The sequence below is a fragment of the Xiphophorus couchianus genome, chromosome 13 (assembly GCF_001444195.1).
Source record: "Xiphophorus couchianus chromosome 13, X_couchianus-1.0, whole genome shotgun sequence".
Lineage (NCBI taxonomy): Eukaryota > Metazoa > Chordata > Actinopteri > Cyprinodontiformes > Poeciliidae > Xiphophorus > Xiphophorus couchianus.
Window position 1 is genome coordinate 10,007,665 of NC_040240.1, and position 18,367 is coordinate 10,026,031.

Sequence of the window (18,367 nt, forward strand, 5' to 3'; positions counted from 1 at the left end):
GTGTGTGTGGGTGCTCTTTTCCCCACCTTCCTTGGTCTCAGTGATGTGATGAGAGAACAAATAATTGATGGAGAGAAAAAGGTTTTGACTGTACAGACATGGGATGAGGAAACACATGGGCCTTACTCTGCACTCTTCTCTGACCCCTGAGTTTTCAGAGTTCAGTCATGTGTGTACCTCCACATAAATAAAACTTGAACTCGAATGACCTTTAAAGGAAACCAAGTAGTCAGCACCACCTATTCATTTTAAGTATGATGCAACGTCTATGCAGTTTGTGTTATTGCTTATGGATTGTGGTCTGTGTATGTGCAGCAGCAATATATGTAGGAAGTGAGGAATATAGTAGGATACTGCAATCTCTTTGCAATACAGCAGCAAAACAGCAGAAAAAAATGAAACAGAGTGCAACTTAAACAAACTAGCAGCAGTTGCGATTTATAAGTGTATTGTGCTGCAAATCAATCTTTCATGATTGACCTTTCCAAAGATTAAAATTGTTTGAATGTGGGAGTAAAAAATACAAATCATTAAGTGACTGCAAACTGAAACAGCAAGGTCAAGAGTAGAGCTGCATCAGTCAGTCAACTTGAGATCAGCATCTGTGTATTTAGTTTCTGCCATTTATTTTAAAAAGAAACAGTAGAAACTACCACAATCAAAGAACGAACAACACGTTTCTATTTTGTGTATCATTAAACAAAAGAAAGTAAAAAAATCAGATTTGGTTGGAAAAGGAATCAGTCGGTCAGAGCTAAAAGAAATCGGTGTCAGCTGGTAAAAGCCTGCTGTACTAGAAATACATTGAGAATGAGGATTGTGTATAAATAATATATATATTATATAAAATGCCATTTGTATTAGTGGGTATATTACCGGGCTGCTCTCCTCACTGGGGGTGCTGGATTCCTGGCGGCTTGTTTCAGTTGTGTCAGAGTCCTGCTCTGATACTGCAAACAAACAAAAGCATATTGCGGATTATTGTTTGTTACATAAGTGTATGGTTTCACAGTAAATCCAAATAATTCCTACTAACAATGCTTCAAGGAAACGCTTGAACCACAGCATTACTTACAAGCTTTGCGAGTCTTTCTAGCGAGAGCAGCTGCCAACTCGCTTTGTACCTGTTTAAAACAACAAAAAAAAAAGAGGGACAAGTTAAAAAATACAAAGTAAATCTGTCAATCATTCCAAGTTTGTTTCGTATTTATCTTGTATTTTCATTCTGGGTGCCACTGACCGTGGAAGTCAGCCTCTCCAGAGCTTTCATCTGAAGAATCTCACTGCAGATGTCCCTGTTACCTTCAGAGTCTTCCTCTGACCTTAAAGAAACAGACAGAGCTTTATTTGCAACTGTTTAATATTCTAATCAAACAGCCCTCAGGTGTAAAACTTCCCTACAGACGTGCCTCTGCAGCCTCTCTACGCTGCCCCCTGGCACTGTGTGAACAGAACTACATCTTACATAATCTTGAAAATCTCTGGATATTTGAATCCATGGACAGAAAAAAAAATTACATATGTTAAATATTTTACATGCCTTTATTTAAAAAAAAAATAATAATAAAATTAGCCATTTTAATTATGCAGCTGCTCCACATAAATGTTGATGTCTTGTTTCTCACAACACAATATAGAACATTATAAAATAATGGTCCAGGTGCACAAATTAATGGAAAAAAGTTAAAGATCACATTTTTTAAAAAATTGACACAAATTTAAATGTGATGGTTTTCTGCATTTTAGCACTGATAATGCAAATAGTTTTTTAAATGACTAATGAATGACATTCCCCACCGCATTTCAGTCTCTGGAAGCCGAAGCATCTGTTTTAAGAAGTTTGCTTCTGGTACGTCTATTTTTCTTTTATATGGCGGCATGTAAAAAAGCTCCACACACACCCCCTCTGTGGATGTAAGCGTAGCAATGCAGCAACTGCGCGCACATGTACGTGGATGTCTAAATCTTGAGGATTTTCCTAAGTCTGTGTGCATTCATGAATATATTAGTGTTTGTCCTCATCAGTGTGCATGTCAGACAGTGTTTGTGTTTGGGGCAAACTTTGCATTATTTTAACAGCAAAGATAAAAGCTTTGCATAGAGGGTCTTGAGCAGCAACAGACGGCACCCGAGGGTTCCTCATCCAACATAAACTCTAAGAAAACTAAAGCCGGGGGTTGGTTTCCGATGCATTGCCTCACCCCCACACATCCACACACACACATACAAAGTAAAAACCCTGAAGCATGTATGCACACACAGGCCCGTCTCCATTTGCATACAATTTGGATTGCATCCACGTTTCCCAGTGAAACTTGTTGTAGAGGAAAGAAGATGAAACCTGGGATGACTTTATGTGTGTATATGTGTGTACAGTGTGATCTGATAAAGTGGAATGATAGATGAAGAAGCCAGGGAGTAGGTGATAACACAATAGCCTTCAGCATGACACAGCAGCTCTAGAGCTCCAGAACAGATATATACACAGGCAGGTGGATTGCTGGATGCCTTGAAGGAGTGTGAAAATACTGTATGTTTACTGCCATTCTCATATTGTAGGGGAAAAATGCGTTTAACTCTTAAATATGGCAAAACAGATATGCTTACCAAATATTCAAGTCCATTTGCAAGACAAAAAAAAGCTATCTAAATCATCACGCTAAATTTATTCTCTTTGGGATCATTAAGTTTTATTTTCAGCCAGTGTTCAGCTGGTAATTTGGTGACTCAGTGTGAGCCTGAAGGTACCAGCCTAGAGCCTGGAGGCGAAGCACAGTAGGAGGTGTGTCACCAGACATTAAGCGGCGCAGGGAAATAACAGGATCTGTGCCTGGACCACCTCCTCGTTCAAAGCCCATCAAGAGCTTCGTGATGCACAGAATTGCATAAATTACCTCAGATCATTCTTTATTCGAATTCCTTAAGCAAGAAAAATGTACATTTTCAGCCTTAAGGAAGACATGAAAGCTATGCTGTAACGCAGAGAGTCTTATTTATTGGTGTAGGATGTTAGATGACTGGTGTGTTTCAGGACTTGACTCTGCCCTTTTCCATCCAAAAGAGAAATGAACTGGCTGAAACCAGAATGCAATGCAAAGTGGGCGACAACATTCCTCCTCCCAAGCAAAGGTATCATATTTTAGCTTCTGGCAATTCTGTTCATCCTGCATTTCAAAGAGAGGAAAAACAGCTGCTTAGTTGTTGATTATTCCCAACTCAAACGGTTTACTACATATAGCATAAGGAGGGTAATAAAGTATTTTGCTTTCTATAGTGAGCTGTGAGGGAATATTTTTTCCTTTTCCTTTAATGTTTAAAGCAGCTGAAGTAGCCAAAGATTTAATGAAAGATGCAGGTACTAGGATTAAAATATTAACGTTGCCCGTTTCATAACGAGTTCATAGCCTGATCAGCAAACTTTAACAAACACAGCCTTCTACTGCAGTTGGCAGAACATCTAAGAATTAAACATTAATGTTGTCTCTCGTTGCACCGTTCCTTTAAATGTACTTTACACACACATTTCTCTTGAACTCCAAGTGCTAAATTAAAGCTGCACTTAAATTTTCATACATAAGAGATGCATGAAGCTAAGTTGCGTGAACTTAGATGAAATGTAAATTTTGATGATATACTGTATTTTCAAAGAAAAATAAGAGGGTTTTATAGGAAACACTACTTTCTGGTGCTAAATGATTTGCTAAATCTTTCATATGAAGTAAATAATAACTCAAATATAATGATCAATGTACACATGATGCAAAAACGTAACTTCATAAAAGACTATAAAACTCATGTCATCAATTATGAAGCATGGCATGCTTTGTTTCAACTCATGCAAGAATCAAAGTAATGCTACCCTCCTTAGGTAAAACACACAGGGAGCAAAAATTAATAAAGAATGGAAATAATTAACAAGAATGACAGTCCAACGGAGGAGACAAGAGAAGCATGAGGAGCAATTATGTCTGGTCGCTGAATGCCTGATGATTTTCTGGTACATCAAGTCTTTTGGACCTGCATGGTGGTTATGTAATTTTGGCTTTTTTCCAATGTAGCTTGAAACATTTTAGCTGAAGAAAGGCGAACAGGAGGAAAGCTGTGAGATGGTTGTCTGCAGAGAAATGGAATCAAACAGTAAGAAAGTTGGATTTATTACTAGATTTCTATCTAACGAAAAGAAGAAACTCTAAGGGTCAAATTTAATTTGAAGCAAATAGATGATTTTTTGCCAAAAGAGCAGTGTGAATGTTAACTGAAACATCCCTTTTTTTTTTTCCAACCACAAGTTTCAGTGTATATTATTTGGACCAATACAAAGTATTGCATGAATATGAAGCTGGAGGAAAAAAAAGATGGAAACATGTAAGCAACTGCAATGTTAAAAGATGATTTCCATCCAGTCTTACTGAGCATGAGTTTTTACCTAGGTTAGAATAGTCTAAAATGTCAATCTCAAGACATGCAAAGCTGGTAGAAGTATGTAAAATGAAGCAAACTCATTTCTTGAACCGAGGAGTGCTTGTCTCTGATTTATTTCCTCAGTCACTTAAGTTGCTTGTCAAGCATGACGGATACCTCTGGAAGTGATGCTGTTCTGTTCATAAATGAATGACTGATTATGGTTAAAAATATCAAATTTGAAAGATCTTCAGACAGCAATAAGAAATATTTGTGTGAATTAGTTTAGGAAAATTTCTAGCTTATTGGAATCGTACTATAAAGGGGAATGATTGAAGACTTTTGCACAGCACTGAAGCCATGAAAATTCATTGTTTTTTAGCATTTTACTGTCAAAACATGACAAGTTGCAAAATTCAGTCGGACATAAAGTGGCTCTGATGTTTTCCACGCATTAGTCTGAACCCTACTGACTTGTGCAAGCAGTGAAATAAAGTAAATCAGAGTGCATGTCAACTACTATATTGCATACAATGGTACTGATCCAAAACACAGAGCCATGTTCGCTTTGATACACAAGATTTACCACAAATATGACATTTGGGTTTGTTTCGTCAGACTCTCTGCATGGTGTCTGTACATGCACTCTTTGAAGCTGACATACAGAAGAATGCATTGACGTTTGCATCTCTTCGCTCTCCATATATACACTTCAGTTTCATTACCCGCACATACAAATCTCACTTTATTTCTCTGAGTGACAGATTGAGTTCAGTGGCGGGCTCAGCAGGAAGTCGACTTACAGGTGCAGCAAAGCAGGGAACTCTGAGTGACACAACTCAAAGCGTGTGAGTGGGAGTGCCCTGGAGACCAGCTCATGTATGTTGACTGATCACATCATGTGCCACTTTTTGTATATATCTGCCCTTCCTCTATAGATGTGGTTGTGTATGTGCAAACAAATATCCCTCAAAGGAGGCAGATGATGTAAAACACTGAACAGAGATTAGGGTTCTCTCAGGGACTTTAAGAGGATCTTTGGTAGGGTGACTTTTATATTCCAAGGACAGAATTGCACACACAGCAGCATTTTTTTTTCTTTTTTACTGCAAATCAAACTGACAAATGACCTTCATCACAAATCAAAACTTGAAGCTTGTCACTTGGGGCTTGTATAAAGAAGCAATGAGCTTTCCACTTCAGGTCAGTGGAGACCATCTATGGCTCCAGGGTTCTTACATTTTTTATTCAAAATTTAGAAGTTCCCAGACTCAGACTTGTTGATTCTTTTATTATTTTTTTGGGTCACTTGATGTTGAGACATTTTGAATGGAGTCAAAAAGAGTTAGTCTAGATTTACCGAACATGTTTGCAACTTTCTGTATGCCGCAGTCACCGTGAAAAATCACAGACTCTTTAGAAAAGATTCTTATGAAGGAAACAGTGACGTCCTTACAGCTTCTTGCTGTAATTCCAGTAAATAACAATTTCACATTTAATTTAATTAGCTTGCACTATTGGCTCGTCAATCGTATGTAATCTAGATTATTTAAAATGATCTAATTTAGAGTCAAAAATTCCACATTAACTGACTGCTTTAAGATTTATTTGTTTCATTATGACTTAAAAACATCGTGGCATGCTCTCCATCCCTGAGCATTTAGCCCTAAAAATTCAGCATCAATTGATCCTAATACTAACTGTGTAGACTTGTTAGAAACACTTGCCTCAATGGCAAGACTTGCAATTAAAAAGTAATAAATTCCCAGACAGTTCTCAGTACTAACAGGCTTCCTTCTGTGCTTAAAATACTAGGAAAATGACCATAAAACTGTGTTTCCACAAAGTTCTGCTGTATGAGACAACTTTGTTTAGATGATCCTGTGTCCAGAAACATAGCATTTTTTTCTCTAATCTTTTCGATGGCTTTAAATGTAAAGACAAGAAATATAACATTTATCTTTTAGAGAAAGGAATAGGGAGAAAAGTCTGGAAAAAACTGCGAGTTTCTGGAAAAAATAGATGCATAGAACCAACAACGACCTTTATAACAACCCACATCTCAGTTCTATTAGATAGATAAACATAATAAATAACATTCTCCTGTACATTTATTTATTACTTACGGGCTATTGGCCCCACCACCAGAGCGAAACTGGACATATGGAGCAAGCTGTAGGAGGAGTTTCACAGCTTCTGGCCACTCCCCCTCATTGGAGCGAAACTCGCAGGAAGCAGAGTCACACTCTTCAAAACTGAACTGGTAGTAAGTGTTAGAGTCCGAAAATACCACCCGTTGGTCCACTGGAAATAATTAAATAAAAACAGAAAACAGCAGTGAGAAGCAGTAGGGTTAGTCATTAATTAGGGTATAATCATGCTGTTGAAAAAAATATAAAAAATGTTGCTTTCAATACTGTTGTCAAAAACTAATACAGATATGAGGTTAGTTATGCCAGTAAAGATTCAAGTTTTGTGCTTGTGTGTAAAGAATGGACTTCCTGTAGAATCTTCCTTCGATGTAGCATCACATAGAAGGAAAGTGACAGCAATGAATCTAATTGACAAATGAAAAGTCATTCCAGAAGGCATGATACAGCAACTTTTTGGGTGAATTTACAAAAGTGCAGATATGTTGTGAATTAGCCTGTTTTTTTGTTTTTTCCAACAAAAAAACTCGATGACAAAACCATTACAAAACCTTCAAAGTTAGCTATGACACTGTCAAGTGACAGAAAAAGAAACCAGCAAGAGTCAAAACATTAAATAACCCTTCAGCATGAGGCTGTCTTGGTATGCAGCAGAGGCAGAAGGATAAACAAGGTAAATGATTCAAACACTAGATACTCAGAAGAATCTGTGATACAACGATGTGAAATTTAAGAAAAAAAGCATGATTCTTTCCTCAGCGTGGCTACAGCTTGTGCTAAAGAAGAAAAGCACTCAGCATGAGCTAAACAGCCGCAAGAAAAGAACTGAAGTGAGGCAGACTTCAATGATAATAAGGAAAACAAGCTTCAGTGGCTATGGGTTGCACGATAAAAACCAAGGGCTGGGTGGGTGAATGTTATAGGATTCTGTGAGTCATTGAGATAACAGAAATAAAACACTGGCTTCCCTGTTCTATGATAATATCTATGGATCCCCCTGCATCCCATCAAACCTGATGAGGTCTACACACTGCAAGGCTGATTTCTAACAAAACCAACCAACAGGGATGACGTGTTGATTGTGTAACTTTATTGGAACGTTTTAGGCCACATCCATTATCTTTCAATTTTATCAGCCACCCAAACACTTACACAGTCCTCTTGGGTAGCTAATTTAATAAGATGGATTTTATTCAAGCTATAACAAAAGCAAGTCTGAGGATCTAAATCTAGACAAATACAGATTAACACTTAAAATAGGTTTTATTAACCATTACAAAATGGAAAGAGTTGGTTTCTAATGCTGACAGAAAGCAAACTCCCACTGTTAAACAGTGGATCTTTGCACCAGACCAATGAACTTTACCTGAGCAGGAGCAATCATTCTTTTCTGCAGAATAATGAAACAATACAGGAAAATGGGGCTCTGATATATGTGGCTGTAATTCCCAGTTTCAATGTGACAGATCTGCACTAAATTCAAGCTCATGTGCCGAGCAGGTGAATGAGGCAGCAAATGAAGCTCTCCTTTCTGCTGAAAATAACCGAGTTAAGCACTTGTATCTTTAGAGATGTGCTGATGTCGCTGGTAGGTGGCTATAAATTTGGAAGCACAGTTCTAGCTATCTGCTTGTGTGTGTGTGTGTGTGTGTGTGTGGGAGGGGGAGTGCGTGTGTGTGTGTGTTACCAGACAGCAGGACTCCCAGCTCCAGCAGCACCTGCCAGACACGCACAGCAGTAGTCCGACAGCGCACGTACACGCACTGCTCACACAGCCACTGCACCAGCTCCACTCCCACATAGCTGCGCCTGTTAAAAGCAGATGCATATATGACCACTCTACCGCACAAGTAGGGCCATATAATGTCATGATGCTCACATACTTTTATTGCATGAAAGCTCTTTTTTTAAAAATCAATACCCATTGATTATTCATTAGCTCTGTATAAGGGTTTCCTCAGAAACAGCGAATGTTTTTCCTCTACTTCCCCATGAAGATAAAGTCTCTGTGTCGGTGTGGCTGTATTTACAGCATTTACAGTTCCGGTATCTATAACAAAAATAATTTGTTTTCTTTTTAAGGACCTGGATGTTCTGTATTTATGTACAATTCCATAAAGTGACTGTATTCCCAAAATATTTGTGCTCCACATCTACATTCCTCTTTGTCCATTGTCCTGCATGAACAACCAGACTGACCAATTAAAATGGGGCTCTCCAGTGACTGGTGAGTCAGTCTACACGCTTCGCTGAATTCATCGATCCAGCTCTGCATACAAACAGGCAGAGACGGGCGTACCGTATGATTCTGGCCAGGTGGATCTTATCTTTGGCTGGGTATGGTCCATGAGAGAGGAAGGCATTCCTCACAGATCGACCGGCACATGGAAAACTCTGGGAGCAAGACTGAAACAAACATGTACAAATTAGCAAACAAACACATTTTCTTTAAACAAGCTAGAGTGCTAAAAACTGCAAATAAAAAATAAATAAAACAAGAGCTGCAGAATTTGTTAAACACAGAATTATTTACAGATGGATATCAGATTGTAGGAAGCTAATGTGGTTATGTGCCACTGTCATTGACCGGCTCACAAGGACAGCTCGATTTCTTTCCCCCCTGAGGAATCAACCATTGACTATGTCTACAAACTCTGCAATACTCCCGCTGTCTATGCCATCATAAACACATCTGTATTTCAATTAAACTGTTTACATGGCTGCTGGCACTGTTCTGCTTCTCAGGTCTTCTACTGTACATGAATCAGAGCAGAGCATACTGCCTAAGTAAAGAGGCTTCACACATTATATTAAACCATCAAATGCTTTCTGTGAAATCTTTCACATGCTGCAAGCTAGTTTACACATAATAAAAATCAATAGGTTGCACATGTATTAGCTTAGAGGTCCAACAATAGTGTGTTGGTCCCTCTAGGGGCATGAACTCCAACAAACCGGCACCCAAAGGTGAACAGCAGGTCCTAAAAGTCCTATTAACTGGAAGGTGAGGCATCCATGAATCTGACTCTTTTTGAACAGAACATCCCCAAAACTGCTAAATAGGATTGATATCTGGGGAAGTTGTATGCCTAGGTCAACCTCACAGAAATTCTTGCTGTGTACTTTATGAGTTCTGCTTTGGTTCAAGAGTAGCTCCAACTAAAGGTTGTTTATATTTGCATCAAATTTTAGGTAAGTGGTACATGTCAAGGTGGCATCAACTAGGATGGCAAAACCCGATGTTTCTCAGCTGAAAATTGCTGGTTATTTGGTGGTGGACAAGAATCAGGTTCTGTATACCCATAACAGTCTGCAAAAAACTGCAATGCCTCCTGTTTTGTGACTTTTATTCGCTGTAAAAACTGAAAATCTGACGTTTCACCAGGTGAAAGGTCTTGCCCACAGGCAACATAAGAGGTGGACGGAGCAGAAATCCAACTTGCAACCCAACAATTGCAGGACAAACTCCTACCACCATTGGTACCATCATCCCATAACATTAAAACAGACAAACATCAGTAACTGTGGTTTTTCATTCTGACAAGATATAGGAACTATTCTATTTTTTTTTTTTTTTTTAGAACTTACATTTTTATTATTTTTACAGAGCAATAATACAGCCATACATCAATGGTACATAACACAAGTGTTGACAATGTGAGGTTTTCCATAAAATAAACATCTTGGCATGATATCTTACAACCTCAGCATCACATTTGTAGACTCCTCACCATACAACCCTAAAATAAGGATACATTTTGGGCAGGATAGCTAAACACCATATGCCAAGAGACAAACTTGTTAGGAACTATTCTATCTGAAACTCACTCAGTTATATGATAATAAAAAAAAAAACATTGAAGAAATTTACCGGAGTGAAAATGCCAAGGTCACCAGGAGGCCTTTCCATGCTGTGCACAACAACATCCCAAAAAAGGAGCTAACTGAATCTACAAGCTTCAGTTGGCAAATTAAATGCTAAAAGTTCATAACAGCAGGTTTAGAAAAGTTGCCAGAACTAGGAAGAAAGTCTCTTCTATCTGAAAAGAAGATGGTTCATGACTTGGCATATTGACCCAAATGATTAGCATTCACCCTGCAGCAATGCCTTCAAACTCCGCAATTACTAGCCTGAGCATAAACTCCCGTATAGTTTAAAAAACTGCAGAGTTAAATGTGAGCCCTGAAAGCTAAAACCGTCTCTACTGCCTACTGCAACATTCCAGAATATACCAGCATATCCACAAAAAATACCTAAACAGAACATAAGTGAGGTGTTGAAGAGCCGAGTCAAAATTACCACCATCACGAAGTATTGTGGAGGAATAAAAAAGGAACCTGCATCTACAAATTCATGTAAATAATAATGAACTGATGAAGAGCTGTGAAAAAAACCCTGACTGTTTTACAAAAAGAATGTAAGAGACTCATATGGTCATAGAGTAGCAGATAGCCTGACTAATTTACCAGTTAATACGAGTCCTTTGGGTTGTGCATGGTTGCTCAGTTGTCATAGCTAAATGCATCAGTGAAGCCATCACAGAAAGCACACTTGATGCATGTTGCAGAAGGTGTCCCCACATTCCTTTAGTTACAAGTCACAGCATTTGCTCTGCAGCATTTATTTTTCCTGAAGCTGCAAGTTTGATTATAAAAAAACCACTTGAACAATGTGATAGTTTCCTTATTCTTAATTCTAACATGTGATATGTATGCACCACATGATTTGAGGAGATTTGTAGTTATTTGTGCTGTAATTTCTTTCTGAGTTTTGGTTAGATACTATTTGTATTCTAATACAAAAGGAAGTCAAACTCACAGTGAACAATATAGGTTTCAGATGTGGAAAAGCATTTAAAGGAAATATGTAAAAATGGGTCAAATGTAATTGCAGTATAACCTGTAGTGTTAACTAGCTACAAAGTGTTGTTAGTCGATATTTCACCCTCATCTTTCATTTGTGTAGAAGAAAATAGGACGGTAACAAAAAATGCAAAAACATCTCTAATGGAAATGGTATTTGGTTTGGTATTTGGTCCAAGCTCCTGTTGAGACCTGGTGGTTCCACATGGAGAAATGAGAATGAAGAAAAAGTGTGATATCACCTTTTAGACATAGATCTATGGTTTAACAAGAGTTACAAAAGCATTTCTCAAATTTCAAACATCATTCAATCTAATCTGAATAAGTGGTTCAAAAGTCAGATCCAGTGACTTCATTGGAATCCCCCCAGGCTGTAACAGAAACCTGACAAGAGATCCTAACAGCGAACATCCTCTTGTGTGGGTGGCAATGTAATGTTCACATAATTTTAAAAGATAAAATTTTAAAAATGTAATTATTTGGCAAATTTGTTCTTCATACACTTGCCCGGGATGTGGGTTTATGTTTTAACCATTTTGTTTAAACCTTCAGAGATGAAGGACAATAATCTAATATTTGAGCTCTAAGGCTTTTTAGCATAGTGCACTGCTTAAAATATTCCCAAAGCCAAATTACATGATCACATGAGTCCCGTGTCAGCAGTGAAAGTGACTTGGACAATGTTCAAGGTAATATCCCCACTGATGTCATTTGTGAATAAATAAACACTTCATTGTGCTGAACAAGAAAACTAGAAAGTAATGATGTCATTTATTTATACTCGTGTTCTTTCTCCCTACCTTGTGTAGTGCAGACCCGGTGCTTGGTCCAGGGATAGTGTCGGGTGATTGCTGTTGAAACAAAACACAAGCCATCAGAGCCAACTCACACAAGATATAACACACACACACACGCCCACACACCCCTACACACACGGTAAACACACTAAACAAACAAGTCTGAGAAGGGGATGACTGGTTTTATTATTCTGAAAACATTAGTCAGGTTTGTTTGAACTCGCAGCAGAAGTAAGTGAGGGAGCAGATCCACACATTAATGCAGGACATGTGTTATCATGAAACACTTTTATCAAACTTAAAGAAAATGTGATCGAGTCATCTGCAAGTTTTGTCAGGGTACTGTACCAGTCATAAACTCAAGCAAACCATTTATGCCATTTACTTTACATATTCTCATGTGCCTCCTCCACAAGTAAAACTTGTACTTGACAATTCATTCATCATCAACAAAAACCAACCATCAGTGTAATGGTCACATTTTACAGACAACCCACAATAGATATCTTCCCTCTTAATAACACCATTCTTTCCCCCAGGTGTATCCACTTCTCCTCTACTTCCCCTATCAGGAAATAAACCCTTAATCTTTATGGATCATTGTGGTGCCAGTGCAGGAAGATGAGTGTAGACACGGTGCGGAAAGACTGGTTATAAACCAGATTAACAATGATCAGGATTGTCAAGTAAATAGAGGGGGAGATGACTCACGAAGTGTTTAAACATTTAAAGACTATAATAACATGACAAAACATCACCTTTAAAAGATGAATTTAACATTTTCTTCACAGGTGTGAAGAGGTCCTCTGTTCATGATATTAACTGCAAAAATATTAATGTAGATGTACAAACAGCACAAAAATGAACTCCTGATGAAAATTGATAACTATTAGGGCCAAGAAAAAAGCAGTACCGGTAATTTAAGAAATAAAAACATTTACCCTTTCTGTTCAACTGAATGCCTTCCACACTGGTTCAGGTTGTACTGGTTTACTTTATCAAACAGCAAAGTTGTCAAAGCAACAAAATGAGAGCAAATGTTATCATGTTGAGAAATGTCCATAAAACGTGTGAAGCATCACTGTAAACATAAACTGGTTGAATATTAATCTTTATGCCAACACACCTTAAAATCACGACTGATGCCATAAAGGGATTTCCACCATTTATGCTTTTCTGACCAATGTTCTCACCAATCAAACAGAACGTTGTAAGATGTGGGTTAGTGTAGCACAGGCTATCGACTACAGCGTCGTAAATGCAACATTACCATTTTAATATTTGGAAGCAAAACTATATTTAGTCTACTTCTACAGCCCCAGTGAAATCTAAACGTGCTTTGTTATGTCTAATAATAACTTTTCCCAGAACTTTATTAGAAATATTATTTTTGAGTACGTTGAAGATTATAAGGGGTTTTTAGTGGAGAAACAAGAATTGAGTGTGGCTCATTGTGGGGACATTAGATGACATTCTCTTCAGAATACAAGGGATATTGTTCAGAGAGACTAACTACAGTATACTTTAAGTGAACTTTATGCAGGAGAGTTGCCCAAGCTTTGCAATTTGCTGATGTGTGTACACATTTGTTACACCCTGTATTAATTCATCTACGTTCGTTCAGCCAGCTGAAGAAAAAGTGCAGAGGTTTTCTATAAATTACATAAACCACATTTTTGACTGGGTACATACTGTATACTGTCAATCTTGTAACGGATTGTAATTTGAACCTCTTTAGTTCAAATGTCACCCTCTGTTTGCTTTCCAACAATGTAAGACAGCATGAGAAATATGTAAACGAATGGTGCATTGTAAATTTGGCTAATTAAAATTAGATACTAAACAATGTAATGATGATTGAGAGCGGATACGCATGCAATGCCAAACATTGGCACAATGAATACGCCAACTGGTTTATTCCACACTAAACTGAGCTCGGGATTCTTATGTAGCAAATTATTAGAATTAAATGATCCAGTTTAAATTTTTGTGAAAATGAACTTGAAGGTGGTTTTTGCAAAGTGTGAAAATGAACAACATTGAATTTGAAAACATTTAAAATTTGATTGAAGGTGGAAATGGACAACATTGAATTTACAAACATTTTAAATTTGATGCAGGGGTCCTAACTCCAGCAGTCAGTGGAGCCAAGTGGGCACCATTAATACAGCATTTGCAGGACCTTTTGACTTTTAAAATACTTCAATATGATATATCATCAAAATCAAACCATGTTCTTGTACTCACATCCCCAACATCTGCACTCTTGGAGAGAATATTGCCTACAAGTAAAAATAGAATAAACCACATAAAGAACACCTCCTTAAAATATTGAAAAATGTAGTATATTAACGGACATAGCTGGAGCAAGGGGGCAAAATGTGCATGTTGCACTCCGGGGTAATGCCACCTAGACATATATACGCTGTAAGTCCATTAGGATGATGATCACGTTTCCAGTTGAGTTTATTGGACAGAGACAGATAAGCAGCTCTGGCAGTCAGAGTTTAACAGGTTTGTGAGCTGACTCAGTGAAACATGAATACTCGTGGGGTTATAGCTGTTATAGGAGTCTGTGCTAGTAATTGCTGCTGCCCTTCTACTTTTTATACCCACCGACTAAAAAATGACAAACGCATGCAGGTAGATAAAATGAACAAATGAAAAGCACTTTAATGAACATGAATGATGGATGTAGATTAAAAAAATGAGTTGAGGCGCTAGAGGGGAGAAAAAAAAAGTAAAAGGCTAGATAACTCACAACAATTTATGAATAAATAAGTGGATGTGTATGACAGATGGAGAGGAGGAGAGATGAGGAGGTGAGAAGCAGAAAGATCATTGTAATTATGAAGGAAGCGAGAGAAAGAAAGATGGAGAGGGCGAGTTGTTCAACAGAGGATTTGAGTTGCAGGGAAATGAGACGGAGAGATGATTAGAGGGATGGAGATCAGTCTGGGTGATCCTCATTACAGCAATGACACTATTTGGAATGGCCCATGCTCACACACACAAGCCAAAAGATAAAAACCATACACATCTCCATTATTCTTCATCGTATTGCAGTAAAAAAAACAACAATAAAAAACAAAGATCTTTATTTACTTTGTCACCAAAAATTTGACAAATTAGACCAGCGCAGATTTTAGGAATCCCTAAATAACTCATTTTGGCTCAAAAGATAATTCTCCAAAATATAGTTCTTATCTTGTTTGCTAAATGCATGAATATTATCTGCGCTAAATATTTCGCACTCTTAACCATGCAAAAGCAGGGATTTGATCACTTTCAGCCTGGCAGGCAAAGAGCACCCCAGGAAGTCTTTAGCTAGCTGATTAGATGTATCCAACTACACGGGTGTTATTGATTCAGAACGTGGCAAAACAAAGCTTTAGGTGTGCTTCCAAACACACACAGCCAATGCAGATATCTTCTGTCAAACTGATTCCATTTTACAACTGCAGTTTTTTTCCTTAGTAAAATATTTGCCATAATCCATCAATGAATTGCAGTTGTTCTTCTGTCAGGCAAATGTTTAGTAGTAGATCCTTCTGATTCAAAATCTCTTGTTTCTGCTGTCATCTTCACAATTTAACAATAATTTCACTAATCAGAAGAAGATACAGAATCCAAACAAATTATGTACAGATTATGCTCAGCCAGAGTGTTCCCCACAAACTGAACAGTTGTGAACCGTTGACATGATCATGGACGCCAAAGCTTAATGATGCATGGATGAACTGAAGGTTAACCCGTGTGAACTGGACCTAAGAGCAATGGAAGAAGACTTAAATCACATGGATGGCCAAATGTTTGCACTGTTTACCTGTAGAAACACATCCCCCCAGGATGCACAATCATAAAAAAGTCAAGCTGTCAGTGACACTGCAACGCTTTGACCAATGAACCTTAGGTCTCCTATTCACATGGACACTTCAAATAAGAAGTCTTACAAGATTGATAGAGACAGTATTCCCTGTTGGCTGTAACCTCTTTCAGAAGGATAAGGCTCCCTGCGATAAAGCAAAGATGATTTGGGAATGTTTGAAGACCCCAACAAAGAGTTTGCGGAGATGACTTCCCTCCTTCAACTAAATTCCCCAGATGACAATCCAATCGAGCATCCATAGGATGTGCTAGGAAACAGATTTGATCAGAACATTTTAGAAGGTGTTTTAAAGGGTTCTGTGGAGTCCATGCCTCAAAAGAAAGAGAGAAAAAAAAAACATAAAGGATGTTTTGGCAGATGTGATCATAATTCAATACCTTATTGATGTATGCATCAATGTATAAATGTTTTTTTCCCTCATTTTAATTGAAAACACCCACCACTATCAAGGAACCTGGAGCACCTCGGTTTATCTGTGATGAAATTTAATCTTAAAAAGTCTGTTTTAAAAATTGTAATTAAAAAAATCTGATGTAATGCTGAAGTTATGAAGATCGCTTTGTGGCTGTAAAGATGCCAAGTCAGTGTTGATGCAGTGCAAATGCAGCATTTGGACCAGGGGTTTAACAGAGAACACCAGCCAGTCATGCACATAGACAAAATAAAACATTTTCTATCTCTTCCTCTCACTCCATGTCTCTCCCTTGTTTTTGATTCTCTATCGTGTCTCGTAATCTCTGTCTGTTTTTCTGGTTATAACACAGATCTTTCAAGGGTTCTTTGTTTATCCAGTGTCATCTCTTCTCACAGACACGTTCGGGAATCGCTCCAGCACCAGAGGTGTTTCATTCATACTGTATCACACATCAAGATGGAGTTCTGCCGCTATGTTCCTGTGAGTCTTGACGTTTGTGCATCACTTCCTCTGCAGAAAAACACTTCCATGTGACAAGGAGTGAGGACTAATGTCATTGCAGCTTTGAAGAGCGAAGAGAAGAAAGAGAAGAGCAGAGAAGAAAGAAAAGCAGAGAAGAGAAAAGAGAAGTGCACATGCTGACACACTTATCAATGCAATGACTTCAAAGTGCATATACAGAGAGTGAGAGAGAGCAGGAGCAGCGAGGTCATTATCTGCAAAAAATGGATTACTCTCAGATTAGATTGCTGAGCACAGTGAAGAGCTGGAACACGCTATGCTTGGTGAGCCCCCTCTCGCACACTCCAGTACACATCCAAGCTAAGCTCCTGTCGACTCCTCGACACGTTCGCCTCTCAGGGAAGTCAAAATGGAGTCATCAAAGGAGACAAAGGCAGCAAATGCATTCAAACTCTCCAAAGCATGAGCTTTGGCTTGTCCAAACAAGTCTCAAGATAAATCCTGTAATTAGTATTAAATTATTTTATGCTATTTTTGTTCGGTCTGGACAGTAATGAGCATATCCACCTCTAATAATTGCATCAACAAATAAAAGCGGACCAAAATGTAAGACACGGTAACAGTTGGGGAGTAAAAACTTTGGACAGTTTGATTACTTTTATGACAAACATGCTAAATTTTTAAACTCTTAAGAGCTTTAGTTCAGTTCAGTTAAGGTTTATTTGAGTTCCAGGGGGCAATTAATGATACAGCAAGTAAAAATGGAAAACAGTGATAAAAAATACTAAGAAATTCTGAAAAAAAAAAACAATGAATTATTCAACTAACCCCTCTCAGTTTGGGTTATTTTACTATTGAATGTTGAATTGAATTCTTTAGCTTTCAGAAACATTTAGATGAAAATGTACTTCATTGGTAAAGCCTGGAATTCTGAAAAACATGGAAAAAACTAAAATAGTTTAACAAGTTTCCTATAAAATTTTATTTCTTTAATATTACGGTTCTCTTGGTGCATTTAAGGATAACTAAGATATTTCAAAAAACAAATTTAACATGACAGATTGGCTTTGTTGTACTAAGACAAATGTTATGCAAACCGTATTAATCTTTGAGTGACTAGTAAAACTGCTACCATTTTCTGATCTCTTATAGGAAATGTGTCATTTTTAAAACAAATTTGGTTGGGAAAATCACAGGCAGTCATGATGAGGGAATGAAAGGAGCACTAGCTATCACTCTTATTAAGGAAATGGTTTTTATAAAGATACAGATGCCAAGCTACAAACAGCATGACTAGTATAAAGCATCCAATTATTGCCTCTAGCAAAGTAGATAACCCAACTAAAAAGACAGTTACTATCTTTTTTGCAATATTTGTCACATTGAAACT

The 18,367-nt window shown here is 37.8% G+C and overlaps 1 protein-coding gene across 1 annotated transcript in view; it reads right to left on the reverse strand.

Moving 5' to 3' along the window:
* Positions 1 to 18,367, reverse strand: part of rapgef5a (Rap guanine nucleotide exchange factor (GEF) 5a) — a 46,933-nt gene that overhangs the window by 23,184 nt on the left and 5,382 nt on the right. Inside the window, exons 2-8 of the mRNA XM_028036392.1 lie at positions 12,215 to 12,265; positions 8,851 to 8,957; positions 8,239 to 8,360; positions 6,528 to 6,705; positions 1,241 to 1,322; positions 1,076 to 1,124; positions 877 to 950 (exon numbers count right to left, since the gene is read on the reverse strand). Of these exons, the coding sequence (XP_027892193.1) occupies positions 877 to 950; positions 1,076 to 1,124; positions 1,241 to 1,322; positions 6,528 to 6,705; positions 8,239 to 8,360; positions 8,851 to 8,957; positions 12,215 to 12,265 (663 nt within the window). The remainder of the gene's footprint in view (positions 1 to 876; positions 951 to 1,075; positions 1,125 to 1,240; positions 1,323 to 6,527; positions 6,706 to 8,238; positions 8,361 to 8,850; positions 8,958 to 12,214; positions 12,266 to 18,367) is intronic.